This window comes from Giraffa tippelskirchi, chromosome X (assembly GCF_054371585.1).
Source record: "Giraffa tippelskirchi isolate mGirTip1 chromosome X, T2T-mGirTip1v1.2.pri, whole genome shotgun sequence".
NCBI lineage: Eukaryota > Metazoa > Chordata > Mammalia > Artiodactyla > Giraffidae > Giraffa > Giraffa tippelskirchi.
This window is the reverse complement of record NC_137289.1, coordinates 101,336,325-101,350,413: the sequence shown is the minus strand read 5'-3', so window position 1 is coordinate 101,350,413 and position 14,089 is coordinate 101,336,325. Positions and strand designations below refer to the sequence as shown.

The following is a 14,089-nucleotide window of genomic DNA, read 5'->3' as shown; positions in this document are numbered from 1 at the left end:
AGGGGGGCTTCCGCAGGCTTTGGGCCTCCTATGCCAGCTCCAAACCCCAATGGTACCACCCTCCTCTTTCTTGAGGCTCCCCGGAACTACCTTGTGGCCTTCTACACCTCTGATCTTGCAATAACCACATAGTTCTCAAAATAAACCTTACCTGGGATTGGTTGCCCCAAGGTAGTGGCCCCGAGATTCTTTTAGCACTTCAGCACCTAACACAGCTGGGAGGCTCCACAGAGATCCATCCTTATTACACAGATTAGGTTTCTGTCTCACAGAAAAGAGCTGGGGAGCAGGGCAGAGATCATCTCTTCTCAACTTTCATTCCCATTGACAAGGGATGCTCAGAGAACACTGAGACTATTAGGGGCAGAGCCTGCCTCTTAGGCCTGATGTCTTCCCCAGACATCACACAGCTGGTCTAAATTCCCCTCCCTAAAGGGCAGATATAATCTGCACACTGCGTGGATCTGGGGGTGTGGGTGCTGACGGGGAGAGGGAATGACACCTCAGGGGAGACCTGTGCTCACCTGGGTGGCTTATGGATGGACGGGTTGTTCTTTTCTGAGGCTGCAAGGTGGAGTCCATCTACCTGAACGTGGAGGCTGTAAACACACATCGGGAGAAGCCTGAGGTAGGTGAGGGACTGTGTGGCTCAAGCTGGGATGTTGTGAAAGCACCCTCCCCTGCAGAAAGCCAGCCCCAGTCCCACAGAGCTTGGGTGTTTCCACCAACACGTAGAAAAACCAGCACCCAGAAATGTAGGAACTGCAGACCAGACTCAAGGTACCATAGAGAAGCAGGGCTAGAGCAACCCTGCCTAAAAGGACTCCGGCTGAGGTTTCCCCAGGCTTGCCTAAGGGAAGAGTCAGGATCCAGGCCTGGTTGAAAGAGGGGAACCTGGCAGTGAGAACAAGAGGCAGGGAAGGGTGGGGGCTCCAGACTACTGGTTCCTTCCTACTAATACTAGGTTCTCTCCTCTCAGAATGTGGACATCACCCGGGAACCTGAAGAAGCCCTGGACACTGTTCCTGCCCACTACTGAGTCCTTTCTTAGACATCAAACTGCCTCTGTCCTTTCTTGGGTTCACCTTTAGGAGCTGCCATTATTGCTCTTTTCTTACACTGAGAACACTCTGAACTTGGCCTCACTGGAAGAGACCCACTTCCAATAAAGAAACCTTCATCAACTCCAAAATAGGCCTTGATTTCTAGCTATAAACAAGGAGCTGTCTAGCTCAAGATGAAACTTGTTCCTTCTTAATTCTTATTCTCTGATCAATAAAGACTTCCTTACTGCTTACAAAAGGAGAAAGGAGGTCATTGTGAGGCTTCTCCTACAAGATTTTCTTAAGATCCTGACCTTATGAAATGGCTCTGATGCTGTGAGGGTATGGACTGGGTGAGAATTTCCCAGGGCTCTGGAGAAGCATCTCCAAATGTGAAGGTGGAGCGTCCATGTGAGTGCCTATGGCCTTGTTCCTTGGTGGGCAGCATGACTGGGAATATGACACTTTCATCCCTACATTCAAAGAAGAATCTGTACTTAGACCACAGTTCTCCTTTCTTCTCCAACTCTTGTTGCCATCCTGACTGATTTCACTGTCCATATAAATGATCCAAACAATACCCTGGTCACCTAGTGCCCTGCCCCCTCAACTTCAGTGATTATCTTCCCTTCAGTCAGTCACTCCATGGACCTTGGTTGGCATTATCTAGACTTCTCCCTAGTCTAACTTCTTAAATACAAGCATCTCACTATCTGACCACTGGCCCCCTAGTCCTTATAACTCTCTGTGTCATCCTCCCACCCAGCAGGCATATATGTAGTATTTCTTGAATGAACAATATTTACCCTTGCACTGCATTGAGTATAAATCCTTTGATTCCTTCAGTATCTCCCAATCCATCAGTCTTCTCCCTCTTCATTTTTCTTCCATCCCTGGCCATCTTGGATCCTACTTTCTATCTCTTCAGCCAATCTCCATGCAGCTACTATGGGCAGGTACCAGCAACCCAGTTGTGAAGATACAGACTCATACACCCACTGACTTTGTTTTTTTTTTTTTTTCCTTTTTGTTCTCCCATCACGACCAACAGCAAGACCCAAAACCTTGTATAATCCACATCATTTTTTTATTGAGATCTATTACAGGGTTGATGATCACTGCTTGAAGCAAATCTACATTTATCTCCTTCCACAGCCACCATTAAATTTTGTTCAAAGACAGGTCCACTCTCTATTCTCTGGTATTCTATCTATCCCACCTTCTCAAGGATGAGTTGATTCAGTCAGTTCCTGATTATTCCACATCTATATCCTGTCCTTCTCTATTGGCTTTTGCACCCATAATCTATGCAACATGCTCGGGTCTCTCTCCTATCCCAAGAAAATCCTCCCTTGTTGCCATGTCCACCTTTAGTTATGTCCCTCTCTATCCCTTCATTCTTAGATATCTCAAAATGAAACTGGACTTCATCTCAAGAACCTGCTCCCTTTGCCTTCTGTTCCAGGCTTCCCCTCCTAGATCTTGACTTAGGCTATTTTCTGCTGGTCTGCCATGCTTTTCCCCAAGACTCTATCCCACTGAAGTCATACTTTCCTTTTAGTCTAAAGCTAGAGCCCACCTTCCCCAAAGAGCTATGCTGATCTCTAGCTCTTCTATGAACCCAAAATGTTACCCACATCAACCTAAGCACATTAAAAGACAGAACAAACTGAAATTCATTTTGCAAATTTAATGTAACTATGATACCAAATATGATAGGACACAAAAAGCAAAGAACAAAGCAGAATTGGCAAACAGATTATTTTCATAGCATGTCACCCTCAGCTGATTGGTAATATCTGCTAAGACTGCTGCATGGACAAAGATTCCAAGGATGTACCTTGGCTCCATGGGAAGGACTGCTGCAATTCATTAGTGGTATCTGTAAACATGAGAAATAAACCTGAAAACAAAACACCAAATGAAAACACATTTTAGCCCCAAATATACTATATTCTCATACTTCATTCATTGTGCTCATCTCCCCACACTGCCCTCCTACCTTGAGGGTTTCTTATAACATCTCCCAGGTCATATACCCATCTCCATGGGCCTTGGCTATGGAAATGTTGCAATTACCTGAAACCTGACTAGACATAGGAGAAGCTGCAGGCACCAAGGCTAGCGGTTCTACCACCAAAGCCAGCAGCACTGCTCAGTCCACTGCCATAGCCAGCACTACTACCTGGTCCACCGTTGAAGCCAATATCAGTGCTCAGTCCACTGCCAAAGCCAACAATAGAACTGGGTCCACCAATAAAACTGGTGCTGGTGCTGAGATTGCCAGTAAAGCCACGGCTGGTGCTGGAACCACTGCCAAAGCCAATGATGGTGCTCAGTCCTCCATCAAAGCTGGTATTAGGCCCACCACCAAAGCTATCACTGATGGTGATGCCACTACTAAAGTCAGCACTGGTGCCAAGTGTGCTGCCAAAAATAGCATTTCAGCCCAATCCACCACCAAAGACATTGCTGGAGATCAGTCCACCACTGAAGACAGAGCTGGTGCTCAGTCCACCATGAAATTCAGTGCTGGTGCTTAAACAATCACCAAAGTTGAAACTGGTACTGGTGCTGAGTCCATCACCAAAACTGGCACTGGTAGGACCACTAAAGCAGGTGCTAGGAGGGCTACCAAAGCAAAGATTGGTGTTAGATATACTCCCAAAGCAGAAACTGGTGCTGGGAGCTCCACCAAAGCCAATGCTGGTGCTGGGAGCACTGCCAAAGTCACTAGAAGTATTAAGTGTCCCATCAAAGTCAGTAAACACATTGCCAAAGCCACGGTTGGTGCTGGGTACACTGCTGAAGCCAGTGCTAATACTGACAGCACTGCTAAAACCAGCACTGGTGCTGTGTGTGCCACCAAAGCCAAGATTGGTGCTGAGTGTACCACCAAAGTCAGTGCAACTGCTGAAAGAGCTGCTAAAGGAGACACTGGTACTGAGTACACCATCAAAACCAGTGCTGGTGCTAGAAGAGCCACCAAAGCAGATACTGGTACTAAGTCTGCCACCAAAGCTGGCACTAGAACTGGGAGAACCACCAAAGTAGACACTAGTGCTGAGTGTGCCACCTAAGCGAGTGCTGGTGCTAAGTACACCACTAAAGACTCCACTGGTGCCAAGTGTACTGCCAAGGCTGGTGCTCATAATGAGTGCATCACTGAAACCAGCAGTGGTACTGAGTGTGCCTCCAAAACCAGAGCTGGCTCCACCATTGAAACTGGTATTGGTGTCGAGCAGGTCACTGAAACTACAGCTGACCCCACCACTGAAGTTGGCACTGGTGCAAGGTATGCCACCAAAGCTAATATTGGTTTCACTGCTGAAACTAGAGCTGGTGTTGGCTGCACCACCGAAGCCAATGCTGGCTCCACCACTGAAAGTGGAGCAAGTGCTGGGTGTGCCATCAAAGCAAATGCTAGCTACACTGCTGAAACTAGCACTGGTGCTGCATGTGCCACCAAAGCTAATACCAGCTCTGTCACCAAAGCCATTACCAGGGCTGGGTACACCACTGAAGCTAATACTAGAACCATCGCTATAGCTAGCCCTGGTGCTAGCTCCTCTGCTGAAGTCAATGCTGGCACTGGCGTTTGCATTTTCTTGGGCTCTGACCTCAATTTCAAGTGAAAATCTGTTCCAGGCCAGAGCATCATCACCTAACTCTTCCTTTGTTAGGAAGTCGATATCCATGTCATCCCAATTCCAGGGCCCAGCCACAGCTTCCTCTCCAATCCCCATTTGGGCTCTTGCCTCAGCCCTGGCCTCAGCCTCAGCTATAGCCACAGCTGCAGCTTGGACTTCCATCTCCACTGCTTCCTGGTACTGCGCGGCCCAGTCCTTGGGGTCTTTCTTTTGCACCTGAAATGAGAATTACAATCATTATAAGAAAAATAACATTTGTAATTATGTATTAAGTACATACCATGGGCTTTGTATAAAATTAAGAGTAGCATTTTAAAAAATTCTTAGTTGTTAGGGCTCTACCATGGGTCAGTCCTGAGATCCAATTTCAGTTCTGATAATTTAGGTGCTATGTGACCTTGGACAAGCTACTTAACGTCACTGAGCCTAAATGTCTTCATCTCTGTCTTCATACTGACTCTCTAATCGGAAATGAACTGCAAGCTGCCCATCACTGTCTACTGCTTTGCCCAGTCGGGGACATCCTGTACTCTTAATATGTCAAGTCAGGGCAGTTCTCCTATTACCTGGCATGATAAGAGATAAGGAGAAATGATAAGAGAGTAAGTATGTTATGGACTGAATGCTTTTGTCCCACCGAAATTAATATGTTGATGCACCAACCTCGAATGTGACTATATCTGGAGGTAGGGCCTTTCTGGAAGTAAAGTTTAATGATGTCATAATGGTGGGTTCCTGATCCAATAGGATTAGTGTCCTTTTAAGAAGAGGCTTTCCTATTATACAGAGTGGAGTAAGTCAGAAAGAGAAGAAAAAATATCATATATTAATGCATATATATGGAATCTAGAAACACAGTACTGATGAACCTATTTGCAGGGCAGCAATGGAGACACAGACATAGAGAACAGGCTTATGGACATGGAGGGGGTGCAGGAAAGGAGAGGGTGGGACAAATGGAAAGAGTAGCATAGAAACATATACAGTACCATATGTAAAACAAATAGCCAGTGGGAATTTGCTGTATGATGCAGGGAGCTAGACCTGGTGCTCTGTGAAAATCTAGAGGGCTGGGATGGGAGTTCTAGAGTAAGGGAACACGTGTATACCTATGGCTGATTTATGTTAACAAATGCAGAAACCAACAAAATATTCTAAGGCAATTATCCTCCAATTAAAAATAAATATTTATTTTAAAAAGAAGAGCTCTCTCTCCACCATGAACACAGCAAGAGTTCATGAACACATGAACTCTGCAAGCCAGGAGGAAAGGTTTCACTAGAAACTAATGCTCCTGGACCTTGATCTAGGACTTCTAGCCTTCAGGACTATAATAAAATGTTTCTGTTGTTGTCTTTAATTTTTTTTGCATTTATTTATTTGGCTGCACCAGGCTTCAGTTGTGACATGTGGGACCTAGTTCTCTGACCACGGATTGAACTCCAGCCCCCTGCATTGGGAGTGTGGAGTCTTGGCCACTGGACCACCAGGGAAGTTCCTGTTTCTGTTGTTCAAGCTACTTAGTTTATGATATTTTGTTATAGCAGTTAAGGAGAATAATATAAAGTATGAAAAATGAATGAAATGATGTAAACTTTATGTCAAGCAGCATTCTAGGACATAAATTAAGTTCCATATGTTTATATATGAACTGCAGGCTACCCTGTACCTGTCCATTCCTGTACAATGCCTGTCCCAGCCAGGGGCATCCTGTACCCTTAATATGCCAAGTAAGGGAAGCTCTTCTATTACCTTGCCGGCAAACTTGAGAACTTTCATCTTGCTAGTCTCATGGCAGGAGCGCAAGCCCCAGAAGAACTCATATTCAGGTGGTCTGCTGTTGGGGACCCTCTTGTATTCCAGGTATCTTGGAGAAAAGAAATGAAACTTGCTTCTAACCAAGCAAACCTGTTGTCTAACCACTTGGCTCCAGGTGGCAACCTCCTCCAATCAAGTACTAAACTCAGCTCCTGGAGAAGGATTTCCAAGGCACTCCTTCCCCAGACTAACTCCAAAACACATTTCATGGTCTTAACCTCCAATATCGAGCCATTTCCCATTAGCTCTGTACAAAACAGTCACTTGGTGTTACAGGGGAGGCATGTATAGGGTATGGTGTCACAGGGAGGCCAAAGTATTCTGCCACCTGTGAGGAGTAAACCCAAGTTTCTATTGGGTGTGTTGTAAACAGAGAAGCCATTCTCTGGGCATTCTGCTCTGAGCACACCCCATAGCAAGGGTTTTGTGTTTGGTCTGGCCCAGCCCTGGTATGGTCACCATGGTAACTGTGGACAGGACTCACTTAGTTCTAGGAAACATAATGCCCATACGTCTAAAGTTAGTGTAAGAAAAGGGCTGATCCAGCACTTTCTGGACCAGACTGGCACACCCAGAACACTTCAAGTCCTGACAAAGCCCCCAAACACCACTTACTTTTGCTTCACAAACTCGTCTGTGATGAGCTTCCTCACTTCCCCAAAGAGTGAGTGCCTTACCCTGACAATGTGAAAAATAACCCATGAATCAAGATCAGATCTTCCCACATGGGGGCAGAGGCATTTCCCAATGTGAAAGAGACCTCTCTAGCACATGAGGCCATCTCAATTAAGTCAGGAAAGTAATGAACACAGGGTCACTAGAAGCAGGCAGTTGAGGTCAGATGGTTCTTATCAGGGATGCCCTAAGGTCTATCTTATATATCAGATTAGAACAGAAAGAGGACATAAGAGAAAGAAGAAGCAGAGAGTTCAGGACCATTTCCCTATCCACCCAGTCCAGCACATCAGCCCACCCCACCAGACCACCAGGCTGATGCAATCCTGGGACCATTCTCTCTTGCCAAAGGACAACATGGACAGCAAGCACTGACAGAGCCCAATCATACCCAGGGCACAGCCCCAACTTGCACAGCACCTCCCAGATGACAGCTGCAAGGGGAGGCAAAAGGAAACCGAAATAGAAAATGAACGTGTGCAATTTTGACCGTGACCCACCCCCCCAACTTCAGCTGCCAACCCAGCCACTTACCCTCATTGGCCTTGTTGCCATTCATAAAAATGACACTCAGAATCACCATGAGAAGATCTAGTTTGGGTGTGTCCTTGGTCCTAGGGGAATAATGGGACAGAGAGAAGGTTTACATCCAGCAGCCATCTGCGAAACAAAACAACAACAACAACAAAAATAAAACCCCACACTAGCCAGCTCACTAAGCTAGCTTCTCCCAGATTCTTCAGATATGGGAGAATTCTTCCCAGTCTATGCTTCAAGCTCTATATGATCCTGGGCAAGGCACTTAAGACTTTGAACCTAGTCTCCTACTCATAAAATGGAAAAATTACATTCTCCTCTCCCCAGGTTACTGAGAGGATAGAATGCTTGTCAGCCTGGTATGATCCGGGCACCCAGCCAATGTGAGTCCCTTCTTTCTCTTCCAGACCCCTCAGTTCCAAGAGAATTCTAGGCACAGCCCCACTGATGCTCCTGCCCATCAACCATCATGATTCACCCACACCAGGAAGCCTTCCCTTGAGAACCACTCTACCAAGCCTGATAGGAAGAGACAAGCAATGACAGGGAAGCTTCTAGAGAAACAGAAAATCTGACAGTAGGAGTAACCCAGGCTTCTGCACCCTCCAGAAAATCATAAAGGGGCACCACTCCTGTGTGCAGGGCTCCAACTACGTGTGGGTGATAGAAAAGGGGGTTTTAGGCTCTGTCTTTCCTGACTTCCTAAGGGGATGTGGGGAAAAGACAAGGAGTAGTATCATGAACAAAAAAAAGCAGAAGCCTCCCTCCCACTGCATCCCTTTCCCAGCTTACATTCTCAGTATGCCTGTAGAGGATTCCTGAATGCTGATGAGAATATACAAGCTACTTTATCAATTTCCTTCAGATTGACTCAAAACATCTGCCAAGTAAAAGAATAGTGTGTGAGATCACAAAATTCAGCCTAGGCATCAATGACCTGGCTGAGCACTCCACAGTTCCCTGTTTACCTAGGATTTGTGAGTGTATGTGAGAAATCAGTAAGATAACACATAGAAAGCATTTAGCTAAGTGGCTGGCACACAGCAAACAGATAACAAATGTATTATTGTTACCAAATCATCTTTATGATTAATGGGACTCTAGGGAGACAGAGAATGGGAAATGGAAGGGAGAAGTGAACATCTGAAATATACTACAGGATGTGTCCAGCAGTGAACAGAAGCCAGGATTGAGTTGGGTGACTTGGGTATTAGCTGTGTGACCCCAGGCTAGTCTATGCCTCTCCCTAGGCCACCATCTGCTCATCTGCATGGGGATGGGGTTATATTAGTCAGTCTCTGTGGTTCCCTGCTAAGGGATGTGTACACCTTTGTTACATTCAAGAGTTCCCCACTGTGCCCATCCCCCAGAGGATACCCCTTCACATTCTCCAGAGCATAGCTTGCTCATTCAGTGATCTCTGGGAAATATTCATCATATTTTTGGATGACATCCTTCAGCATGTCTGCAGGAAGGGAGAGGAGGGAACAGTTGGGATGAGGAGGGGCCACAGACCTGTATCCCTTTTGCCAGCCCTGTGGGGTCAGTATAGTCTGAGTCCTGAACCGTGTTAATGGGAGATGCCAGCCATGACAGAGTGTGAAAAGGGCAGGGGGGGACATGTGAGAGAATGAAGAGGCCATAAAGCTAAATGGTTACTCCCATGGCAGGGAGGAGAGGGGAGTAGAAAGGACAGCTTAGGGAAGAGGGTTGGTATGACTCTACCTGAGCGGTTGATGGGGATCTTTGTCTGGTCCTTAACCAACAGGTTATTTCACCAACTTATTTGCCTGGGAGAAGAAGAATACATGGGGAGATTTCAATATGTTTTGATAAAACTTAGAAGAATGACAGAGAAGAGGACAGGTGAAGAAGAGAAGAGACTGAGCAGCATTGGATTCTTACCCTTTCTTGCAAAATGGCCACATCTCGGGATAGCAGAAGCCTCTGGCCCCATGGGATCCACCTATAATTACCATCACCTCTCTCATCCTTGTTCAGATGCTTGGACTACATCATCAGAAAGAAGGAAGATCCAAAATCACCAGTTGAAAGAGATGGCTTTGTCTCCTCATGCTGTCTGTTTCTGAAAGTCCCCTAAACCCTCCCTGTAGTGGGTCCTGACTTTACCAGTAACCACATTGAGTCCTAGACTTGTCTTTTACTGTCTTCCAGGCAGGAGTTTTATTTTCCTGCCAAGACAGGAGAAACCCAAGGGCAGGGTCTGGTTATTTCTCTTTTTTTGGCCACTACTGGCTCTACAAGATGTACCCCTTCAACAAGTCACTTCACCTCTCTGGGACTTGGTTTTCTTATCTGTAAAACTGGAACCTAGCTGGTACAAGTTACTTTAAAACATAAAAATATATCTTGTGTAACTATATCTAACACAAAGCCTGGCATATTCTAACTACTATGTAAATACAAGTTGAATTATATCTGGGTTGTATCTAAGTGTATCGATGTCTTATTTCCACACCAATCTGTGAACTGCCAAGGAGCAGTAACTACATCCTAACCTTCTCAGCATCTCTCACAGCCTATGTAAATGCAGGGACTAGCTCAGAGTATAAAGACTCAGTAAAATTTTATAGAAGAAGTGAACAAACCAGGAATGGAAAGCAATGGAAAAGAAGTACAAAGTTAAGGATGGTGATGTCAGAGATCTCACCTTTTGGTTCCTCTTTCCCCGGGTCTTGGTTGTGGGCCCCAAGCTAAACTGAGCCAGGTAGTCATCTGTCAGGGCCTGGACAGCAGCAGCAACCTGAGTCTCAAGGGCACTTATGTGGGTCTGAGAGGTATCCATCTTGGCCTGGATCCCTTGGTCAACTTGAGTCTGGCTTTCGGTTGTTTGGGTCTTAGTGTCAACCTTCCGAGCCCTGTACCCTCTCTTGACCCAGAGGGTGGCTGCTAGGGGTTGGTTTGTGACCATTTGACTGGCAGGTGGGGCCTCAGAGATCTCACAGGCAGATTTTGGGCCCTCATAGACAACTTTCTTGCCCTTGGATTTTGGGGGCCAGATAGCTGCTGCTGCGGCCTCAGTCTGCCTGGTAGCTATCTCAGTGGCATCTGGGGCCTCTGGGAGCTCACTATTATTATTTGTGCCCTTAACAATTGCTTTCTTGGCTTTGGAGGCTTTCTTAGTTCAGATGGAGGTAATTTGGCTGTGGGTGGTAGCTGTGTAAATAGTAGATAGAGCCAGTGAGATATCAGTGGCACTAGCTATGACCTTATTGTCAGCCTTCTTAGCCTTGGAAACTTGCTTAGGTGTGGTGGGGCCTAACAAGGCTTGAGAATTGGCTGATTCATCAGCAATTGGAGCCTGGATAGCCTGAAGAATGACTAGCAGGTTTAGGGTCTGCAAGGGTAACTTGATCTGTGTAGTGACACTCTCACTGTCAACTGGAAATTGGGAGCCTTGGGTTGCCTTAGCAGTAACTTTCTTTGTCTTGTTGGATTTCTTAGGCTGAGCAGTGAATGAAGAAGCCTGAGTATTGGCTACCTCAGTGGTAGCTGAAGCCTGGTTGATCTGGGAGATGATTGGCAGATTTAAAGCTGGAAAAGTTACTTTAGACTTGGTGGTGGTAATCACACTGGCAGATGGAACTGGAGGGTCAGTGGGTACAGTCTTACTGATAGCCTTAATAGAGGCCTTCTTGGTCTTGCTTTTCTTCGGCTGGTTGGCAACTGGTGGGTCCATGGCCAGGGGGTCCTTGGTTGCTGCCAAGAGGGTATGTATCAGCAAGACACTGTCTTCTGTTGTCTCAGCCTGTACATCTGGAGGGAAGTGAAGCCCTAGGCTCCCAGTGGGAGGCAGAAGACACTTAAGACTATGATGTATTGAGCCATCTGGCCTCCTTAGAGCCCACCCTTTCTACAAAATCTCCCCCTCCTTTGAATGATTGATTGAAGAGGAGGGTAAAGAAAGAGAAAAGGAGCAAGAAATAGGCAGGTTTTCCTCACCTCCTCCTCCACCATGCAAGGGAGGACTGAAGCAGGTTAGGCAGGGAGTTACACAACTACAGGGTGGCAGGGGCTCAACAGCAGTAAATGAAATCAGAACAGGGTAGATGGCCTGCAGAGAATGCAGAGAGGCCTCACCTGGAACAGGGTCATCTTATAATTGGAGTCATTTCTCCTATCCATTTTTCTGGAGGGCCAAGAAACAGCTGAGCCTGGTGGGAAGAGGCCTGAGTTAGGAAAGAATGAGAGGGTTGTGGAGATTCATGTGGCCTCCTGCCAATCCTAAGGAAGGGGTTCTCATCAAACCTTGAGCCCCAAACCCTTCAACTTCTGGATTCTCATACCTAGACCCAGCCAGACGGTCTGGCTTCCAAATCCTAGCTCCTTTTGCTTCCAAGAAACAGCAAGTCAGTTCTCTGACCCCCTCCCCTTTACCCTACACAGGCCCCTTACCACAACTCTACAGTGGTCACCTGCACCAACCAGAGGTGTAGGGGCAATCGCTGGCGCTGAGCGCTCATGTGCTTTGGTGGACTGAACTGTGACCACCTCAATCCCACATAAGGTCTCTGCTCTCAGAGCAGCAGAATATCTGGACGCCACCCGTGACAAACTCTTTCTAACTGCACCTCATCTCATTTCAACCCTTCTCCCAACACCTCCCCCTCCACCTCCGCTCTGCAGTACCTCTTCTTACATCCCCTTCCCGCCCCCAACACCATCCACCTCTCCTCTGCAGTACAGTGGTGCACCGCACCGCCCCTTTTCGAAATGCCCCCTCCCTCCACTCTGCAGTACTTCTCCGCACCTCTTCTTCCCTTTACACGCTCCCTCCCTCCTCTCTGCAGTAAGTCCCCGCACGCCCCCTCCCCAGCACTGCTTTCCTACTTCCTCGTCTGCAAGGAACTATCCCGCCCTTACTACAAACATGGTTGCCCCACCCATAAATCCAACCATATCAGGCTTTTGTTTGATCCTTGTTCCCAAACGCTACCAGGTTCTGTCCCTTTCCTTTTCAAACCAGTATCAACCTGGTCCTAGCCCCTTTTCTCCCCTTCAAGCCTGTTCATTTCAGTTATTCAATAGGGATTCTGCCCCTTCGTTTTTCTACCTCCAAATCGCCACTTTCTGTGGCCCAAACCAGGTCCTGCGAACTTTCTCCATTTAACAAAGCCCCTCATTGCCTATATCCCTGTTAAATTGGATTCTGTTCCTTTCTTTCTGTGGCCAGAAAGATTTCTCCATCTCTCTTTTCTGTGGTCTCAACCGGATCTGCATCCCTCCTTTAGGCACCCCAAACAGAGTCCAGACCTCTCCTTTCCATTGCCCCAAAGAAATTCTACATCTATCTCCCTTGCTATCTGAGTCAAGGCATCTCTAAATCCGACCACTTCCATGAGTTTACCGAGTTTATCTTCAGCAGGTTTCCTTCAAACCTTAGGGGAATGTGGAGTCAAGTACGTTGAACCCCAGCCTGGAGGCCCCCACAAGCTCTTCAGTACAGCAGGGCACTTTAGCTCACCTCTCCAGTCCAGAAAGCGTCCTGTCTCCAAGCTTCTCCTTATGTCTGTGCCTTGCTTCTCCCCTTCCCCAGCAGGAAGTGATCCTGCCTCTTTCTGCCTCCAGAGGGTTCTCCTTCACAGCCTGTCAGCCTCCTCCCACACTCCCTGCCTCCAGCTTTCCTTTCTCCCCACGTGATCTCTTTTCTGCTTACTACCTCTTATTCAGCAATCACTCTCTTCTATTCTCCTTTTGATTTCTCTATCCCTGCCCTGTATCCCCATTCCTATTTGACTCCTCTGTTCTCTCTAGGACCATGCTTCTCTGGGTTCCCACACCAATGCTTTCTACAGCCCCCTCTATGCCAATACTAATTACATAGTGTATTGTGTGTCTGGGTCTTTCACCCCAGAAGCTGCTCTGGGGTAAGAGATTCGATCTTACTCATTTCTATTGCTCAGGTAGGACAAAATTAAGACATTCAGAGGTTCTAAATACTAAAAGGTAAGGTGCCCCTGCATCACATATAATTCAGAATAAAAACAGTAAATGTAACAAAGTCTACCATTTTTTTTTAAAATTTTCCCCCTAATGACTAAAAGCATTAATAAATGCTTTTAATGCATATCCACTTGGTTGAACACTTTTACTGGGGCTGTGCCTTTACTGGTACACTAAGCAAGTGCTTAGCCTGTCTCTCTTGTGGAATGGAGCACTGTTCCCCAGTGCAGAAAGAAGTTCTTCTCAGGCATTCATTTGCTCGGTCATTAATTATTTGTTGAGCACAGTTGTGTCAAGTCCCTTGTTGGATGTTGGGAAAACAGAAACAAGTAAGATACGACCCCTGCCCTCAAAGAACTCACATCTATTCTTAAGCTCTAAAACACCCACATGGGAAGAACT

At 46.6% G+C, this 14,089-nt stretch overlaps 2 protein-coding genes and 1 non-coding gene across 6 annotated transcripts in view; 1 reads left to right on the top strand and 2 right to left on the bottom strand.

Annotated features, from left to right (window-relative positions):
• The window catches only part of PFKFB1 (6-phosphofructo-2-kinase/fructose-2,6-biphosphatase 1), an 82,858-nt gene extending 81,666 nt beyond the window's left edge, over positions 1-1,192 (top strand). For 2 of the 4 annotated variants that reach the window (XM_081565505.1, XM_081565504.1), the window contains 2 exons: positions 564-628; positions 980-1,192. In XM_081565505.1, the coding sequence (XP_081421631.1) occupies positions 564-628; positions 980-1,039 (125 nt within the window). In that variant the 3' untranslated portion in view covers positions 1,040-1,192. The remainder of the gene's footprint in view (positions 1-563; positions 629-979) is intronic. The other 2 variants (XM_081565506.1, XM_081565507.1) reach the window with 2 other exon arrangements.
• Positions 1,193-2,722: 1,530 nt separating this feature from the next.
• LOC145536343 (trophinin-like) lies at positions 2,723-11,869 on the bottom strand. Its single transcript, XM_081565495.1, is given in 14 exon segments — positions 2,723-2,946; positions 4,802-4,909; positions 6,446-6,560; positions 7,127-7,189; positions 7,578-7,620; positions 7,721-7,800; positions 8,516-8,570; positions 8,573-8,603; positions 9,109-9,188; positions 9,449-9,494; positions 9,496-9,513; positions 9,629-9,733; positions 10,395-11,546; positions 11,825-11,869. Coding segments are annotated over 14 exon segments (2,079 nt in total). The 3' UTR covers positions 2,723-2,808.
• Positions 6,795-6,923, bottom strand: LOC145537311 (small nucleolar RNA SNORA11). Its single transcript, XR_014076334.1, has one exon. It is a non-coding gene; the product is annotated as a small nucleolar RNA SNORA11 (small nucleolar RNA).
• Positions 11,870-14,089: the final 2,220 nt, after the last annotated feature.